The sequence below is a fragment of the Cygnus olor genome, chromosome 1, assembly GCF_009769625.2.
Source record: "Cygnus olor isolate bCygOlo1 chromosome 1, bCygOlo1.pri.v2, whole genome shotgun sequence".
Lineage (NCBI taxonomy): Eukaryota > Metazoa > Chordata > Aves > Anseriformes > Anatidae > Cygnus > Cygnus olor.
This window is the reverse complement of record NC_049169.1, coordinates 54,689,359-54,708,521: the sequence shown is the minus strand read 5'-3', so window position 1 is coordinate 54,708,521 and position 19,163 is coordinate 54,689,359. Positions and strand designations below refer to the sequence as shown.

The following is a 19,163-nucleotide window of genomic DNA, read 5'->3' as shown; positions in this document are numbered from 1 at the left end:
TTCAAGCAAGCCTTTCTCGGAAAGGGCTGATTAGGGGCATGGCGAACTCGCTCGCAAAGAGAGATCGAAAGCGATTCGGGGTTGTTTATCTCGGGAAGGAAATGAACAAGAGGAGATTGGCACGGAGCAAGGCGGACCGGGGCTTCTGCTTTTCTTCCCGTCGAATTCTATCACTGTCATATCTGGTGCCACTGGGAACTGAGCGGGGTGATGTGGCTCTCCTCTGTCACACACAGCTTGCTTTTTCTCTCCCCCTCTCCCCCAGGGGAGGCAAGGCGTTATGTAGTTACATCTCGTGTTTCGTTAGGCTGCAGGGAGAAGGTGGCTGAGGAGGAAGAATGAATTCCCAGAGTAGGTTTGGAGTGGAGAAGGCAAGGATGGGAAAGGGGGATTAGCACCCAGGCGAGGGGGATTTGTGCCTGGAAAGGGGAATATGCCCCTGGAAAAGGGGGAATTGCCCCTGAAAAGGGGGGATTTGCACCCAGAAAAGGGGGGATTTGTGCCTGGAAAAGGGGGGATTAGCATGCAGAAAAGGGGTATTTGCCGCTGGAACAGAGGGATTTGCACCCAGAAAAGGGGGATTAGCACCCAGAAGAGGGGGATTTGTGCCTGGAACAGGGGGGTTTGCACCCAGAAAAGGGGAATAGCACCCAGAAGAGGGGGATTAGCACCCAGAAGAGGGGGATTTGTGCCTGGAACAGGGGGATTAGCACCCAGAAAAGGGGGATTTACCCCTGAAAAAAGGGGGATTTGCCCCAGAAAAGGGGGGTTTGCACCCGGAAAAGGGGAATTTGCCCCTGGAAAAGGGGGATTTGCACCTAGAAAAGGGAGATTTGCCTCTGGAAAAGGGGGATTTGCACCCAGACAGTGGTCCTTGTTTGGGGACTCTCCCTCCACCTCCCCAGGAGCCTGCCAGGTGCTGCTCCCCCCCTGCTGCCCTTAGTAATTAAAATTCCCAGACCATGCCCGGGTGTTTCATGACAATAAAGCCACAGAGCGTGAGTTTGATCATTCATTCTGTAAAAAGCGCTCCCAGCCCAAACTGGGACCCCCTGAGGGTGGTGGTGGTGGGCTGTGTGCGTGTGCTCCTCCCCGCCAGCAGGCGGCGCTGGCTGGGCGCAGCGTGGCCCTTCCCGCTCGCCGTCCGCCGGCTCCGGGCCGCCAGGGGGAGGCAGCTCCGCGCCGCCCGCTTCGGGGCCGCTCCTTCCCCGCGCGGCCCTGCCACTCTATGGTGCCCGCCCCCGGAAGCGGGGCCGCCATGTTGCCGGGGGACCCCCGGGGCGGCGGCAGGAGGGAGGCGGCGGGGCCCTGCCGAGGGTCGGGGCTGCGCTGAGGCCCCCCGCCGGGAGGAGCCCGGCCCCCGAGCCCCGTCGCCGCGGCCCCCCGCAGGTTCTCCCCGCGGCTCCCCATGGCAGCGTGGTCGCGGGAGGCCGTCCTCAGCCTGTACCGGGCTCTGCTGCGCCGGGGCCGGGCGCTGCGCTACACCGACCGCGACTTCTACCGGGCCGCCGTCCGCAGCGAGTTCCGCCGCCACCGCGGGCTGCAGCGGCCGGAGGACAGGGAGCGGCAGCTGGAGAAGGGGCAGGCTTTCCTGCGGAGCGGGCTGGGGGGGCTGCTCTAGGCCTTCTGGAGGCTCCTCCTGCCCCCCCCCCTCCCCCCACGCCCTCTAATTCCCAAATTGTGCCCGGCCGATTAATGCTTCCTGCCCGCCGCCGTCCTGAAGGAGCCCCGAAGGTGCCTCCGCAGTCCCACCAGGACTCCTGTGCCCTGTACAAATGCTTTAGGTCACAGGTAGGCCGCTTACACACCTATAGCCCTGGTTTTTGTATTAATAATACACTTAACTTTGTGCAAGCGTCTAATTTTATGCCTTGGGATGAAGAATGATCGTATTCCCTGCCCATTGAGACAGGAACAATCTCTTTGATGCTGTAGCCTGGTCTTAGACAAATACGAAGGTGGTTTCTATCTTGAGTCACGCTGGAAGAGTTTTCTGGCGTCTTCATTCAATTTCAGTGAATATCTACCTAGGAAAGCGTGTTTTACACGCATAAACGACCGCGGAAACTCTCTGGATTTAAAAATCAAGGTCAGAGGTTAAATAGGAACTGAAGGAAACCCACGTGCATACGTAAGGAGACGTTAATGTTCGTGTTATGCATAACTTGCGTGGAAATCAACCCCGCCAGGCTTGAGGGCAGGGATAAACGTCAGGTGGAAGTGAGGAAGTTGTTCCTGTTGTGGTGCACTGTGGTTTCTAATGCTGATTCTTGGGTGGCTTTAAAATATCTCGGAGCAGCCTTTGTCCAAAAACTATCTCTTGGGAGGATCCCGGTTTGTCAGAGACAAGCACTTGACGGTCTCTACGTTGCGACGTCTGTGAGCGAAGTTAAAGCATAGGGTAGAGAATGAGAAAATAAACTGACAAAAAGGCCGTGCTGTGGCTGAGAAGCGCCAATTGAAAGGAAAAGACGTAAATGGTCGTAGAGTTTGACAAAATATACGGGATTTCGTTGCAAAGCGTTACTGAAGTAAATGTTACTTTCTTAAAAAAGCATTAGGTGATTGCATAATTAAATCCGCTTAAATGATTAGCGGCCACATCAAATTTGGGTTGTTTCCCTTCAGGTCATAAACAGAGCTGGAAGCAGTGAAATGCTGCCCTTGCAGAGCTTGGTCAGCGCTGCTGTTGTGGCGTGCCTGGGAATACTCGGCTCTGGGGGGCAGATAATGGCTGGAGGGAATGCAGGGTTAGGGGTCGCTTCCTCTGGCTCCGTACGAAGACCCTAAGACTAACGAACGTGGGTTTTTTTTGGGTCGCCCTGTTCTGACCTGTTTCTTTGACGTCTTCCAGGTGAGATGGCAGGCGCTGGGCAGCGCAAAGGCAAGAAGGACGACAATGGCATCGGCACGGCCATCGACTTCGTGCTGTCCAACGCCCGGCTCGTGCTGGGCGTGGGTGGAGCGGCGATGCTGGGCATTGCCACGCTGGCTGTCAAACGGGTGAGCGTGCAGGGGGGTGATGGAAAGGAGGAGTGGGAAACCAAAACGCACAGGGCGTTGGCACTGGATGGGGGTGAAACGCAAACGTCGGGCCCTTAGCGGCTGAAATTGTGCCTGGTGGTGTCGCTTTAGATGTACGACCGGGCAATCAGTGCTCCCAGCAGCCCCACCCGCTTGAGCCAGTCAGGGAAGAGGAGCTGGGAAGAGCCCAACTGGCTGGGGTCCTCCTCGCGCTTACTGACCCAGGACATGAAGACTAACCTCAGCCGCTCCCTGCAGACCCTTCCCACCGATCCTTCGGCCGCTGACGCAGGTATGGAGCAGTGTGGCAGTCCCGCGTTGCAGAATCATCCCGTAAACCCCGTTATTTATTCTAAAAGAACATAGGAGAAGAGAATTTAATGTCTAGCTCAGTATTTTCATGTTTTTCTTTTAAGACAGTCTATTGATAGCTTCAACTATTAGAATTCAGTCTGGGAACTAGTGAATAACAGTCATCTGTTGGCACTCCTCGTTTCTCCATGACTTCATGGATTTAAATTTTACTGTCCCTCAGACTTTTCTCCTTCAAGCTGAATACTTATCTATGCAATCTTTCCTCATAAAAAGCCATTCATTGAAGCTCTTTGTTGCCTTTCTTTGGACCGTTCCAGTGTGTTTGCTTCTTTTTAAAGAGGGGAGTATTCAAATGGTGAATAACTAGTAATTTATTACAGTATTCCCTATTTTATTTCTATCATTTTCCTAATAATTCTTGTAACACTTTGCCTTTTTAGGACTGCTAATCAAGCAGTACTGCTCACCAAGTGTTCATCAAGCTAGAGAGAGGGACTTGCGGTTGTCTTTCGGAGTGTGATAATAAGTAATTTAGAGTCCATCGGTGTTTTTTGTATGAGTTTGTGTTTTTTTTTTTTTTCTTAATGGTTTTATATTCCAACCCATGGTCATTTTGGGAGATTCACGCTTGGAGAATTAAAACAAAGATCAGGGACCTTCTCAGACTCTGTGTTTGAATCTGCAAAATGACAGTCAAGCTTTGACTTGACTTCCAGATTCTCTGCAAGAAAGGCAGCTTCAGGATGGTGATGGGTATTCTGCTGGGGAAACATTAAATGACTAGACAGCTGTATTAAAGGGGGTCTAGATCATTTCATTGGACTCCCCAAAGATGAGGATTGAGGCATAAAACCTTTGATAATACTGCCTCACGTTCTTGGCTTAAAAATAAATCAAAATTCAAGATAGAAAAGTAAGTTCTTTCATGAACAGGCAATAAAGTCCGGTTCCTTGTAGTTTTCTTGGCTGTTTCCTTTACACACGAACCCTGAAATCTGTCCAAAAGACCCCAGTGGGACGAGAGGCAGCAGCTGCGGCGTCTGGGTGAGATGGATCCGTGCGCTGCTCGGTCAGGCATTCTGCACGTGCTGCGTGGTGGCCGCGTGCCTGTTGCCGAACAAATGCGCGACAGCTGGCTGCCTTAACAGCGCCACTGCTCTGGGGGTGTCTCCCCCACCCGCCAAGTTCCGCAGGCCTTCCGAAGACTTAGGATCCCGTAGATCTGTAAATCTTCCTTAATTCTTGTGAATAACTTCTGAAATTCTAGGTCCATGTTAAGAGAAGCTTGAAGGATAGGTGGGAAGCCCTGGCTCGTTTCTGTAGGAAAGCAGCCTGAAAAAGAGGGCGTTGGAGATATTGCAGGTTAGCTTAATAATGCAAACAGTAGCATAAAGCACTGTATTGCTGCTATACGCATAAATGTGCTCTCTGCTGCTTGTTCAGTTAAAGTTTGAGGAAGGTTTTCATTAGGGCTATGATTGCCTGAGCCCTGTTGGCCCCAAGATCCATCATCTTGCCATCCTGATACGTGGTGATTAAGGTCCTGACAACTATTTTATTTCCAGATGGCGTGATCTTCTCAGGTCTCTTACCCTGCTTAGAACTGGGTTTTGTTGATAATTTGTAAAAATCCATCATACTGTGCAAAACTTAATGAGGTAGGGATGGTTGTTCAAGGGTGTTTTACTGGTCTACTGGTCTGGCATCGTGTTAAAAGCAGCTGAGTTCTTGATGAAATCGAAGTGAGGAACTGCCCACATAGCCATTAACATTACTTCATTGTACACGATGTGAGCGTTAGTCTCATTCTGGCTAAATTCCAAATCTAATAACTTGTTTTCATCCCACTTGATTCTCATAGTAGCTTTTTTCAACGATTTTCAACGTCCCCCTTTCGACTGATAACTGCGTAAAGCTTGCAAAATGTCTGCTGAAAGCTTTTTGAGATCTCGGAGGCTGCGCTTCTGCGCTGTAGAGTTTTTTTTTTTTTTTTTTTTTTTTGCAGATCACGGTGAAACGCTGCGGACAATCCAAGTTTTCCTTCTGTCTTGCAGACTTTTTCCGACCCACAAAGCCCAAGCCATCTGCCAAGAGGAGTCAAGTGGAGCTGAAAAAATCCCGCCTTCGTCTGTCTCTGCAAGAAAAGCTCTTCGCCTATTACCGGAGGAAGGTAGCTATCCCAGCAGACGAGCAGGCCCGGGCCAAGCAAGCAGCCGTGGACATCTGTGCCGAGCTGCGCAGCTTCCTCCGTGCCAAGCTGCCGGACATGCCGCTGCGTGACATGTACCTCAGTGGCAGCCTGTATGACGACCTGCAGGTAATTCCTGGGGCCTCGTGACGGGGCATTATTCAGCAGGCTGACGAGGCGGGGGCATTTCGGGCGTCCCTGCCGGCGGTGCTGCCTCAGCACAGCATTCCTCTGTAATAAGGCTCTCGGTGTGGCGTTTCCCACCGCGGAGCCAGGCGTTGATTTCTGCAATGCCGTTTGAACAGACCTGACCAGGCTGCTCTGGATTTGTCTGCCAAGCATTTGCTTTTTGCTATTTCGTTTCTCTGGGTTATCTTCGCCCTTCTTTTCTTCTCCTTCTTGTCTTCGTTTACCTGTGTTTCTCTTACCACTTTTCCACCTGTTTTCTGCCTGTCCCTTCTGCCTCCTTCCAAATAAGTGATATTCCCTTGGAACTCCTCTGTATTCATGTAGGTCTTCCCTACTCTTTTTTTAATGCATGACAGACCTGGATTGGACAGCAGTCCCTGCTGCATATCTCCCTGATGGAAAGATGCCCATGGCTATAGTGAGTGATTCAGAGGCACGCTTTTTTGCTTTGAGTCAGAGCTCTGGAACGGAGTGTGGAGCGTCAAGTGAAACTGAGATCTGGGGTCTTAATCATGTTAGTGAAAAGAGATCTTTAATGACCTTTTTCTGAACAGCGTGGCAGACCAGGTGAGGGCAGTACCTGGTTGTAGCATGGGATAATTAAACCGTGGCAACTTAAGCTTGTCTGGAAACCTCATACTCTGCCTCCAGTTTTAAATTATCACACGGTGTTGCTGTGTCCTGGGCCAGCTCCATCTCACAACTTAGAGTGATAAGAGGCAAAATGATACTTCTGTATGCAGTCCATGTCGGGTCCTGAAGTATTTTTAAATAACCTTTAGATCTCAAAATAGCAATATCAGCATTAGCTTGTGTTATGCCTTGGCGTTATCCCACTGCTGATGGGAAACAGTCCTCCAAAAATGCCTTTTGGCAACGGGAGGCTGTGAGTCCCATGCAGAGAGGAGAGTGAGGCAGCCGAATCCATATTCCAAGTTCCTTTGAACAGAAGGCTATTTAAAAGGTGGTGAATAAAGCCGAGTGCAGCGAGAGAAGGCTTGTTCTTACCAACTTTTCTCTTTTGTGAAAGGTAGTGACAGCTGACCACATCCAGCTCATTGTCCCTCTCATGCTGGAGCAGAACCTATGGTCGTGCATCCCCGGGGAGGACACTATCATGAACATTCCTGGCTTCTACTTGGTGCGTCGGGAAAACCCGGAGTACTTTCCCCGTGGGAGCAGCTACTGGGACCGCTGTGTGGTGGGAGGTTACCTTTCCCCCAAAGCTGTAGCGGAGACTTTTGAGAAAGTTGTAGCTGGCTCTATCAACTGGCCAGCAATCGGGACTCTCTTGGATTACGTGATCCGTCCGGCAGCTCCCCCGGCAGATTTGACGCTGGAAGTCCAGTACGATCCCGAACGGCACCTTTTTATTGACTTCCTACCGTCCCTGACGCTGGGTGACATCATCCTCGTGGCCAAACCCCACCGGCTGGCCCAGAATGACAATCTGTGGCGACTGAGCCTGCGGCCAGCAGAAACAGCTCGCCTCCGGGCCCTGGACCAGTGCGATTCTGGCTGCCGTTGCTTGTGCCTGAAGATCTTCAAAGCGGTCTGCAAGTCGAACCCAGCCCTGGGTCACCTCACCGCCAGCCAGCTCACCAACGTCATCCTGCACCTAGCCCAGGAGGAGTCCGACTGGTCCCAGGACGTGCTGGCTGATCGCTTCTTGCAGGCGCTGAAGGGGCTGATCCGCTACTTGGAGGCGGGCGTCCTCCCCAGCGCCCTGAACCCCAAGGTGAACTTGTTTTCGGAGCTCACCCCGGAAGAAGTGGATGAATTGGGCTACACCCTCTACAGCTCTCTCTCAGAGCCAGAGGTCTTGCTGCAGACGTAACGGGGCCTTACCTGGGGAAACATTGCTAGGGTTTAGCCAAGGTGGACTTGGATTACTGCGAAACATGTCTCCTCCACTTCTCTCTCTCTGTCTCCTTTTGGTTCATTATTATTTCCTGCTGTGGAGTTGGTGCTCCAGCTGGATTTCTTGGTGCTACCGGTCCATTTCCACCATCTCTGCCCCAACAGGTACCCATTGGCTAGGGAAAAGAGGCTGAAACTGCAGCTCTAAGATCTTTGCATAAATTCTACTGATGCTCAAGCATCTACAAAAACAAACAAAAAACCAAACACGATAACTATGCACTTCTTTCTCCTGTAGTGTGCTTACTGCAGCGAGTCCACTCTGGTCTGAAGAAGGTGGAAGTGGGCTGGTGAATCCAGTGACAACTTTAGCAGACTTGCACTGAGGTTTCCTTTCCTCCAGCCTGATTTTGTCCTCACGTTTTTTTTCTTTGCTGTACCACACTGTCTCACTTTTCCTCCTTTTTTCTTTTTCTTTTTTTTTTTTTTTTTTTTTTGGTCACTTCGACCCAGTCATGCAGGGCAGGCTGAATGAGATGTTCTAGTTAGGGCTGCGTGTTGTGTTTCTGATTGAAATAATGATTACACTGACAGTATTTAGTGCTGTGGCCCTTGGAAGAGGGGAATGCCTGTGGCTCCTGCCCCTACAAAACCTTCTCATCCTTTGTGATCTGGGTGCAGGAGTGAGGCCTGAGGCTTGTCCAGTCTGCTGCAACAACCTCCAGTGCAGGCACTTCTCACTGATGCTGTCGCAGAGGAGGGAGAAGCTTTCGTGGTCTGGCTGTGCGAGGAAGCCAAAGGAGCAGGGCTTGCCATTCCTGCTCAGCCAGATCTGCTGGGTGGTGCCGGTGGGAATGGCCCTGGGAATGGAAAAAGGACAGCTCCTCGGGTGTCTGTGGCCTAAAGGAAGAGAGGCTCCTTACGGGGGAGGGCTGGGAGATGCACGTGAGAACAGGGACTTCTCATCTTTTCCCTGGGAGCTTGTCCTGGTTCATAGGAGGTGGAAGCAGGACTGCGTGCCTCACACGGTTTTGTAATGAGCACGTGGAAGCCAGGTTCTGTAAGCCGGTGAAGCCGATAGGACTAAACTGGTGTCACCAGAAGGGTTCTGTTCCGTGTGCTGGTATGAGCATACGTGTGCAGAGTTGGCGTTTGGAGAGGAGCTGGCTTGGCAATCTGCTCTCCCTGTGTTTCAGTCCTCCCCTGTCACCCCAGAACTGAGGCCGCCTTCCCCCTTCCTCGTTCCCATGTGCTGACTCTCCAGTGTTCCCAGTTTGCAATTACTGCGGGAAAGCTGGTGACACCTTCCCATTCTGTCTGTCTGTACCTGTCGGCCGTGCAGTTCTGCCCACACCTGTCCACCGCTGCTACCAGGCCGTTCTCCCTTGGCTGTCCTCTCACCTGCTGCTGGACCATGGTGTGGATTTTGGGGTACTTTTGGTATCTCCTGCACTAGCCACGTGGACTCTTGATGCTGCTTTCAGCCTTTTGGCCTCCTGTCTTCAAAAAGGGGGAGGGAGGGTGTCCGGCTTGGGCTGTGGGCATCCCAAATGGTAATCTCAGCCATTGTTACAGAAACATCCCTACTTTTCCCCAGCTTCAGCAGCTTTTTCCTCTTGCTGTCCAGCCTCCCTAGCCAAGAGAGGCCAAGTTTGGAGGGAGCAAGTATCCTTTTCTCTTCCGTTCCTCTCAAGACTCAATCCCCTTTGCCAGGGAAGTTTCAAGGTGAGTTTCAGGAGTAGAGCCACAGAGGGGAGTCTTTAGCCGTAGTTTTCTTTTCAGAGGCAGTGCTGGTGAGATGAGGGTGGGAGCATCTTTCTCGGACGATCCGTCCATTTTAGCCGACGTGTCAGATAGTGTTCCGGATACAGTGATAACACGACGTTACATTTTAAATTATTTAATCCTTAGCGTACTGGTACTTTCTAGACTGCCAGATGCATACTTCAAAGTGCGTGTGTGTGTATACAAAGTCTGTAGTGTATAAAAGGTTAACAGGAATTCCGTTTGTATGATTTTGTGTTCTGTAAGTTTTGCAGCAGTCACTGTTGGTCAGTTGTTGATTGCTCTTCACTCTGGTTCCCGTATTTTTTCCCCTCTTCCTTTCCCTGCCCTCCACTGCCTTTCTGATGTCAGCCTTCCTACCCTAAAAGCAGACAGATGAGACTTGGAGCCCACGGGCTACTTGGGGAAATTCCCCTTTCTCCTAATTACTTGAAGGTCAACGAAAATATTAAAATCTCGGGGTTGTCAGGAGTTCCCCTTAGGTTCACTTCCTCAGTGTGATCTCACCCCTCACTTGGTGCTGACTCCAGTGCTGTGGTCTTCATACAGGGTTGAGTAGCAGCATGGTTTGGAATGCTCAAAACTGTAGATACAAAAAAAAAGAGAGAAATAAGCAGAAGGAAGCCACTGTCTTGAGCTGGCTTAAGCACAGTTGCCCCATACATACCTGTTTATAGAATTTTTTTACATGAATGCTTTTCCTTCTTCCTGGCAACCTAATGAATTAATATTTTATGGCCATTTCTTGCTGCTGTTGAGCTCAGTTTGTGTATCAAATGGAGACTGAAGCTGCCTTTTTGCCTTTTCTGTAGACTTTGCTCCATTTCACTTGAATCACTACTTCCCTTTGGGTTTTTCCCCCCTCTGAGCTAGCCACAAGCCCGTTGTTCTCGGGAGGTGAACGCTCCCCTCCTACAGGCAGCCACCACAGGGGGCAATAGCTGCTGTGGCAGTCTCAGCAAAGGCCAAAGACGTCATGGGTCGCAGGGACACTGCAACCAGGAGTGTTGCCAGAGCAGGGGCAGGCACAAGGGGCGGCAGAGGCAGGGAAGAAGGAGCAGGGCAGCTATGCAAGCAATTTACACTAATGCTGCACCCAGCTTGTGGACAAAGGGACGTTGCGGAGCCTTTGGAGCTGGCACCTTTCAGTATTAAATGCAGTACGCAGGCTGACATACAGCCACGAGGGCTGTCTTAGAGGTGGGTTCCTGTCTAGTCGGAGCTGTAGCACAAAGCAGGAGGACCTGAAGACAAATGTGAATAGGGCAGCTCCTGGCCACCTTCCTGGCAGGGCAGCTCGGAGACAAATTGATTGTAAGAGGCCCAGGGCGTGCGTTGCCTGCTCGCTGCCCGGGCTCCTAGAATGCTGTGGTGTGTTCTGGTGTAACTTAACTCACACGAGCTTTCCACGAGACCGTCATCTTGTTCCCTGTAACCGCAGGGCGAGGACCAACTCGCTCAGCAGTGGGTTTTTGCCGCTGCCGAGCTCCACCGCTAATCCTTTGACTCAGATTGATTTCTTTTCAAGTGTTCAAAAGCAGTTACGGCACCAAGAGGCTGCTTTCTGCCTCCTGGCAGGCCGCCCTCACGGCCCTCGCTCGTAGCATGTGGGTACCTGCAGTGTGAAGTGAGGAGATGACGCCCCATCTCTCCCAGGCCTGGAGGCTGTGGATCTGTAAAGGGGAAAGTCTCAAGTGCATGGTCTGTGACAAGAGTGCGTGAAATTCTGAAATAAAATGACTTTCCACGGTAACCTGCTCGTCTCTGGTGTTTATAAACAACGAGGTGCCTCTCTGCTTTTCTCTGGGTGCACGGGAGGGGCAGCACCTTGCTGCTGACACAATCCTGCACCACACGGGCGCTCAGGGGCCCGGCGTGCCCCTTTGTTGATTCACTGCTTTGCCTTTGCGGCTCGGGGCGCTCAGCGCTCTGCAGCTTGCCTTGAGAAAGCAGCCAGCTTGGTTCTGCGGCGTGCTCGCTGCTGGCAGCGTTCGCACCAGTCACAAGATGAGGCATAATTACGGTGCTCTGCCTCCCCTCCTTTCCCTGACAGCTCACACGCCCGGACAGGCGCCCGCGCTTGATGCGGTTCCCCAGACTTCACAAGCTTCCGTGCATCTTCTGATACTGACTTTCCTGTGCAGACTCCCCCCGCCCTTGCTCCGTGGCACATTTGTTTCTACACGCCGATCCTCTCCCCTGCCAAATGAGTTCCTGTCTTATCCAGGCATCAGCCTCGAGGCGGTGAGGAAGCTGGTGTGCCGCGGTCTGGCGTGCTGAAGCTCTCTTCGCAGCAAAACCCAGTTTTATGTGCCTGCTTGGGAGGAGGGGGGGAAGCGTTCGACATAAAGAAAAGCATGAAGTGGTGGATCCCAGCTCCTTAATTCTCAGAAGACTTGCTAAAGTAAAGACAACCCATGAGACTCATTTTAATGAGGACTCGGCAATTAACATTTAACTAGCTTGGAGAATATATTATGTTAGAAAGGGAGTCTCTCCATCTCTATTTTTCCTGATGCCTCTTCTCTATTTTTTTTCCCTTTAATCTGTTCTGTGCTAGAAACAGGTGAGATCGAGCATATTTCACATTGTAAGGACGCTTATGGGAACAGCTAAAACAAGCAGCTCTGTGGAAGCTGTGCCAGGTATGACACCTCTCACACTAATGCCCCTGGAAAGCTTGGAGCTTGCAATACACGCTTAATGTATGTAGCAGTTTGCACCTTTGCATAAAAGCTGTCCTGGCATGAAGAGCGAGGAAAGATCAAAAGGTAGGGGTTTGTTTAACGTAGAGAAGAAATAATTGAGAGGAGTCATGATAATTATTTCATGTATGCAAATGGCTGCTGCTGCAAAGAACAGCATAAATGGTTCTCCAGGCTGCAAAGACTCCGCTTCTCTTTTGTTCTTAGCCTAAGGAACAAACAGTTCAGGAGAGTGAATTTCGGAAAAAGCAAAATGTTTTGCGCGCTTTTTTATATAACCACAGTCCTGTCCTGGAAATGCGTGTAGCCAAATTTACATTTCACTTTTTTTTTTTAATCTCTTCATTTTAAAAAAATAAATAAATTCCAGCCTGACTGTTCTGTAACAATCTTAAGCTGGGGGTAGAGAGGGCGACTGTGCCCCAACTCTGAGATTATCATGCTGAAGTGTTGAACTGCATGATGAATACTGTCCTCCCCATAGACCCTCTCCCCCACCCAGTCACTTCTGTCGGTTTTTCTAGGGTTTATTTATTATTCCAAACTCCGGAAAAGTTTCAAGCAGCTGCTGCTTTTTTGAATTAGTTTCATGGAAAAAAAAAGGGGGAACCTCTTCCAAACGAGGAGTTTCTCTTCCAAGTCAGATGAAATATGTTGGCCCACTACCCACACTAGGTATGACTGAATGGCTCCAGCATGGCTCGCTCAATCTGAGACTGGATCTAGAAATGCTGGAGCTTTACGCACAGATGCAGCAAGCAAGAGAAGGGAGAGTCTCCCTCCCACCAGTGAAATCTAGCTTTGGCTTCCATCCCTCAGAGGACTGCTGCAGTCTAGACACTTGGGGAACTGTTTGAGGTATCTGGATTTTTTGTTTTTTACCCTTGTCAGGCCAAGTTTTATGATCTGAGGGATTCAAGAAATATCCTCCCCACCCTTCCTCTTTTTTCCCTTTTATATTTTTATTTTTTAAAGATTCAAAACCATCTTAAAATAGCCCTCATGTAACAAGTATGCCCTCTACACCATTAGGGATTGCATGGTGTAGAAGTTTTATTAGCGTACTCTGAGAAGGACAGCATTATTCACAAGTCACTGAGCCAGAAATGTGGCGGTGAGCAGGCTAATAATATCTTTATAGTATGTGATCCTGGGGAATAACCTTGCAAATGGTAAGACTAAAGAGGGTAGTCAGACCAAAGGGTGAGGACGAGAAGATCTGAAATCATTCCATATGTAGAAAGCATTCTTGTCATGTTACAGATAGCAGGAGAGCAGGAGATGGAGTTTGGCATTTGGAACTCAAACTTTTCATCATCTTAAGCTTTACAAAGTACTCACGCAGAAGTCAGTTCTGAACAAAATCACTTTTAGTACACTAAAAGCCACGATTGATTTTTATTTTGCTGCCCTGGTTCAATTTCCCTGGCTCCAGTGGCTAAGTAGCTCTCTTGATCTGTCTATTAACACTCAGTGCTAGCTTCTCAGGGGAAGAATACATATATATGTATAAAATCTATCCACATTCTTCATGAAAAGCCTTCTCTATACAAATAATGGGAAAAAGTCACTTGCTCGAGTTCTCTGGGGTTTGTTTTTGCTTTTCTTTTTTTTAAGGCAATGGTTCCCTCAGCTTCAACACAAGCCTACCCCTTCGTTGTAGAATCGCTGCTGTTCCACAGGAGCAAAGGCAGCGGTGATATACTGCCCCATTAAACATCCCACTCTAACAATCCTGGTCCTATAAGACTTTCTTGTCTCATTCTGCTTGGCATTGCAAAGGACAGAGGTGTAACAGGCAACAGACAGAAGGCATAGATGGCAAATGATGGAGTGTGTTGGCTCTTTACCTGTCCCCGCGACAGACATTCCTTCAAAACTCGTAATGCTCTAGCAGGCTCCTTCCCCCCTTTGAAAGGCAAGAAGCAATCATTCTTAGAAGGAGTACGGCAGAGAGACGTGTTTTGCTTTCAAATTCTTGAATTTATTTAGCACAGGGGGTAGTTACGGCCTTGGACGTAATAACTACCTTCGCTTACCTAGATAACATCATCTGAGTTATGTTCAGGCTCCCGGTGGTTTATAGCAGTGGCGATATGCTGTCAGAGGGCCTGAGATATGCCAAAGCAAAGATAGTAGAAGACGCAGGGATCCCACAGAGTCACGGCTCCCACGTTGCTTGTGAGGGAGCATGCTGGCAGGGGGCCCAGCCTCCTGGCATTCAAGCGGAGGTCGGTTTTGCTGAGGCAAGCGCGTGGACCAAGGCACAAATCTCTTAATTTCCAAATTACTGCCTGTGGCCGTGGAGAGACCATAGCAAGCATCTAGTCCAGTGCCTTTTTTTCTGAAGAATGAACTGGTGAATTTGGGTTAAGAACTCCCCACCCCCCCTTTTTGTTAATTTATTTTACAAATTGTCATTGCTTTCTTGCACAAGAAGGGAAAGTTAGTAAGAGAGAGATCCATCTCCATCATTCTGCACTGCAGAAGAAGAGGCGTGGTGTCATGGGCAGACTGGACTCTCAAACCTCGTGGCTTGGGACGACTCAGCCCTTTTGTGGGCAGACAGAGCCCTGCCCTGCTCTGGTCAGACAGGTGTTTCTGGTCAGTCTCAGATCAGTCTCGCTGAGACAGCCTGACCAAGATGTTCAGGCATTACCCTTCCTGAACAGCGCCTGCTCCTCAGACTCAGAGGAGATGTCTATCTTTCATCACAATTCCAGGACAAGGTCTCACTCTCTGAATGCCAAAAGAGCAGGCCATCGATACCTCCCAGCAGAGGCTGGATCAAAGAATCTTCTTTGCAGCATCCTTTGACAAGTCTCCTAACACAGAGACCTTGGGAGGGAAAATGAAAATCATTCAGGAAAAGGTTATCAAACTCAATGCCATCCTGGCCATGCTGACATCCGCCAATATTTTCTCTCTCCTTCCCTATAAACAAATACATATATTGAAACAGATTAAAGTTTGCTGCTAAATTCCAGCCACCAAAAAGCTACTGCCTACAAGCAATGGAAAAATATTACTAAATAACATCTGCAAGTGTTCCCTATGGAGCTGGGAGCGCTACAGCCTCAACACTGATTTATCCCCAGATGAGTTTCAGAGCTTCACCTGATCTACCTGGTTTGTCGGTGCTCCTGCTCAAGCTACCTGACAGCTTCAGAGACAAAGAGACCTCACGCACACACAAGGTATCCCCAGGATCCTGTTTTATTCATTTATAAGGTATACCCATTTACACCTCTCTTCCTGGCCTTGCAAGACCCTCTGAAGTTACACAAGTTAAAAACAAATCCCTAGACTGAGCACACAGAACATAGTCTGGTATTACCAGCCTTTCATCATGCATCCTCCCTGCTGAGTACAGAGGCCGGTATAACTCAACCTCAGATAACTTTTCCATGTGCTTCAGAAAGCTGCTAGTTTAGGTGCCGGCTTCGGGAGAGCCAGGTAATTGCTGTTGGACTGATGCAGCAAGGAGTCCTCACTGTGACGAGTCTAAGGGACACTGAGACGGAGAAAGTCGAACCCACTGAAGTGGTGATGGGCTGTTAGCTCACCCACAGGCGTCTGTGGCTGTCTGAGATGCTGCAGCCTCATAATCTGTACCTGCTTTTCAGGCCTCAGCTCCTGCTAACTTTGCACTGCTGGGAAAAAAAAAATAAATAATAATTTGCATTGCCACTCTCCTTTTTATCTTTTTGCACAGGACACCTGGCACGCATGTGGCTTCAGCAGACGCTACTGATGGTACAGCAGGCACCTTCACTTTGAGGGGCACTGAGCGCACACACATCTGCTCCGGGTCTGCATGAACTACAGCCCTGTGAAGAACAAGGGTTGTCAGGAGATATGTTTCTGTTCTTTTATTGTTGGACAACTGGAAGGCTTTCGTTTGTGTGCTAACTGCTCCCATATGTGCTAATACACACGAGGGATTATCCTTGACCCCCGAATCTCTTTCATCATAATAAAACACGTCTGGGAAGAGGTGAGAAAACCAAAAAATTCCCCGATGGTCCGTAACAAAAAGTCAGCTCCCTCCCCCCATCACACATATTTTTGCTAAACATCATTTTCAACCAGTTGTAGCTTGCTCAGGAAATTCAGTGCTCAGGCAAGTTACAAGCTAAAACTTACCCCCTCTTAGCAGGATTTGCACAATGTTTTTACTTGTGGCAGCTGGCCACAGCCTGGCTGATTCCGAGTACCAGCCTCTGGAGAGCCATATTTTGTGAGCTTCAGCATGTGCTTGGCATGCCCACGTTTGCTCGGTAAGAAAAATGTAGGTGGACAACCAGGATTGTTTCCAATATCTGTCTAAAATAATTGAACGTAAGTTGCAAATGTAACCTGCAGATTTAATCCTTTTTTTTTTTTTTTATTAGTCTCATTTCAAATGTCAGTGATATTTACATAACAGGATGGAAACATAAGGAAAGCGAGGAGGTGGGGTAAGCAATGAATGATTTATTAGAGTTCCATTTGGTGCGCTAGTCCCAAACAAACGAGGCACAGCGATATGGTTAACTTATTTTTTGTTTGTATGTAATAAAAGCTGGACACTATACCTCCCAGTTGATCCTTAATCACCATATATTTCCCCTTCCTCAATCTAGTTTTAAAGTGGAACATCTATAAAGCGATCCCTAAAGAGCTTACAATGAGAATCTGGCAGAAATGATCCTTCGGATCTGTTTGTGCCATGTGAGGAGGGAAGCAACGAAGCGCTGTGAATTAGCCTGAGCTGTAGAGATTGTAGGTAATTCTCCCTTGAAATCTCGCAGAATTTCTAGGCACTTTGCCTCATTCCTCCTTTGTGTTTCCCTCAGCACTCTCCTGTAAAAATTCCTGCTGGCCTCTGGAAATTCTCTGCTCATTGAAGTGCAGAGTAAGTTGTAAGCCTGGGTTTTGCTTCCTGTTGTCCTGCCCATCTGATGGACGCTTCAAAGGCCAGAAATTATCAGAGAATCCCCTCCGGGACTTGCCCTCACTCATCCTCCTGGGAGCAGGAAACACCCCTCCTCCCCAGCCACCCCAGCAGGGCCCAGGGGCAGCCAAAAGCTCATCTGCCCATTCCCTGGGGTGTGAGACCCAGCGTTGCCTGCCCAGTGCCCCCATGGGGTTGTGCACCTGATGCAGTGTCTGCAAGCCCTTCTGGCTGTCCCAGCACTCCAGGAAGGAGCAAACGCCTCCATCTCCATTACTTTTGCTGGCTGCTCTGTGGCCTGGTAATTCATGTCCCGGTGCCCCCCCCCTTGCTTCCCTGCGATGCTGTGCCAGGAGTACGTCCTGAGCGTATACAGATGGGCGAGACTGTATGAGGAGATGTCACTATGGAACATTTACGTCTGCCCTGTCTTCTGCATGCTTAACAGCTGAGCGTTTGGCATGTTTAGCTCCTGTTATTTTCTGATAGAAAAAACCTCTTTTCCTTTGCAACGTTAGCTTAGAAAGAAAGAGAGAAAGAGGGAAAGAGAGAGAGAGAAAGAAAGAGAGAGAAAGAGAGAGAGAGAGAAAGAAATAAAGGAAGGAAGGAAGGAAGGAAGGAAAGGAGAAGGAGAAGAAAGAAAGAAGAAAGAAAAGAAAGAAAGAAAGAAAGAAAGAGAAAAGAAAGAAGAAGAAAGAAAGAAAGAAAGAGCCCATATATTATCCTTCCATCTCAAAGAAGGAGCAGCATGAGTGGAGGAGTATCGGTTTTCCACCTCCTGATGCTTTCTGCAATGCTGTATTTATCTGGGCATTTCATCATCCCCAGCAAGGTCACTTTGGCCTCTACCCTGCTGTGAGCTCTGCGTGAGCATCTCCTTTTGCCTGCGGCTGTCCCTTGCTTCTGGATATGGATGGTTCTGACTTATTGCAGGAGCTTTTTGCTGAGATATGGTACCCAGGGCAGGAAAATAACATCAGCAGTGCTAAAGCTGTTAACATGTCATCAGGAGTTTATTGACCATACACACAAATTAATCTTCATTCAGGGGTCCCATTTTTGTGCTGTAAATTCAATTTTCTTCAGAGCTATCAGACTTCTCTCCACAACGTCTGAGCTATAAATATACTCTGCTATACTGGAAAGGGACATATGAGTTAGTGGGTAGCTAGTAGTCCTCTGCTTAGAAAATTTTCTTTGTAAAAATTCCCAAGGAATTGTTAATTGGGCTTAAAGAATTATTCTTACTCAGTCAAAAAACTCTAGCTACAAAGGAGAAACCTCTGATGTAAAATCTGCAAACACAGAGACACGATTTATAAAGGAATTAGAAATGTATCTCATTAAATTATGTAAGAACAGTTAATTGTGCAGTCCTTCAGAAAATAGGGAAAAATACACTGCTCACTAAATGGCTGGACTTTGGTTACTTGATTTCACTTCTAGGATTAGGGCCTGTAAAAAAAAAAAAAATCTGTCTGGAGCTCAAACCGCAGACAAATTTCTGCATTTACACACAAAATGGAAACCAGGCAGCTAGGGAACAGGCAGATCTGGGTTAAGTTCCTCACTGCATATTTCATTTTTGCTTGCGTGATTCTTGCTCACACATACCCAGAGTCCTTTCCACAGGAATCTGTAATTACCTTTTCAAGATGAAGGATAGGGTGTGTATGTGTATAGCGTTTCTGTTTATTTAGCTACAATTACAGTTGTACAATCACCCTTTTCACTACAAGGAGGGGCAAGCAGGCAAGGTGGGGGATGTGAGAGCTCCTTTAGCTAGTCAGGACAGAGAGATGCTGTCCACCCGACCACCCATCCGACCCCCCACCTGGCTTCACTGAAAGCTGCTGCATCCTCTGAATTGTGCTTTGAAGCAAGATCTGCCTGCTTGTTTGTGCATTTGTCAGAACAGTCATCTTAAATCACTCAGTTGCTATCGTGGTGTTTCTGATGTCGGAAGGCATTTTCCTCTGCTCCCTCCTCCACTTTAATGAGTCTTTTCAAATCTGTGGTTGATTCCAGAGAAACAAACAAAACAGAAATACAACAACCCAACACAGAGGAAAAATTGCCCTTTTCATTCAGCTGCCAGTGTTCAGTTTACAGAGGTGAAGTGACCTACCCTGATTTGTAGTGGTGATGGTAACATCTTACT

General features: G+C 48.8%; 2 protein-coding genes across 2 annotated transcripts; both read left to right on the top strand.

Moving 5' to 3' along the window:
- The first annotated feature begins 1,285 nt into the window (after positions 1 to 1,285).
- On the top strand, positions 1,286 to 11,114 carry MIEF1 (mitochondrial elongation factor 1). Its single transcript, XM_040559125.1, has 5 exons — positions 1,286 to 1,791; positions 2,855 to 3,003; positions 3,136 to 3,316; positions 5,394 to 5,656; positions 6,747 to 11,114. Exons 2-5 carry the CDS (start codon positions 2,860 to 2,862, stop codon positions 7,551 to 7,553), a joined length of 1,395 nt encoding a protein of 464 aa, XP_040415059.1. The 5' UTR covers positions 1,286 to 1,791; positions 2,855 to 2,859; the 3' UTR covers positions 7,554 to 11,114.
- Positions 1,409 to 1,621, top strand: LOC121071123 (MIEF1 upstream open reading frame protein-like). The gene has a single exon (XM_040559136.1). The coding sequence runs from the start codon at positions 1,409 to 1,411 to the stop codon at positions 1,619 to 1,621; it is 213 nt and encodes a 70-aa protein (XP_040415070.1).
- Positions 11,115 to 19,163: the final 8,049 nt, after the last annotated feature.

Bases quoted from the DNA above. Each gene is read 5' to 3' on its own strand.
- LOC121071123 (XM_040559136.1), top strand. From the start codon at position 1,409: ATGGCAGCGTGGTCGCGGGAGGCCGTCCTCAGCCTGTACCGGGCTCTG.
- MIEF1 (XM_040559125.1), top strand. From the start codon at position 2,860: ATGGCAGGCGCTGGGCAGCGCAAAGGCAAGAAGGACGACAATGGCATC. The intron at 3,004-3,135 runs GTGAGCGTGCAG...GTGTCGCTTTAG, and splicing joins CCACGCTGGCTGTCAAACGG to ATGTACGACCGGGCAATCAG. The intron at 3,317-5,393 runs GTATGGAGCAGT...TCTGTCTTGCAG, and splicing joins TCCTTCGGCCGCTGACGCAG to ACTTTTTCCGACCCACAAAG.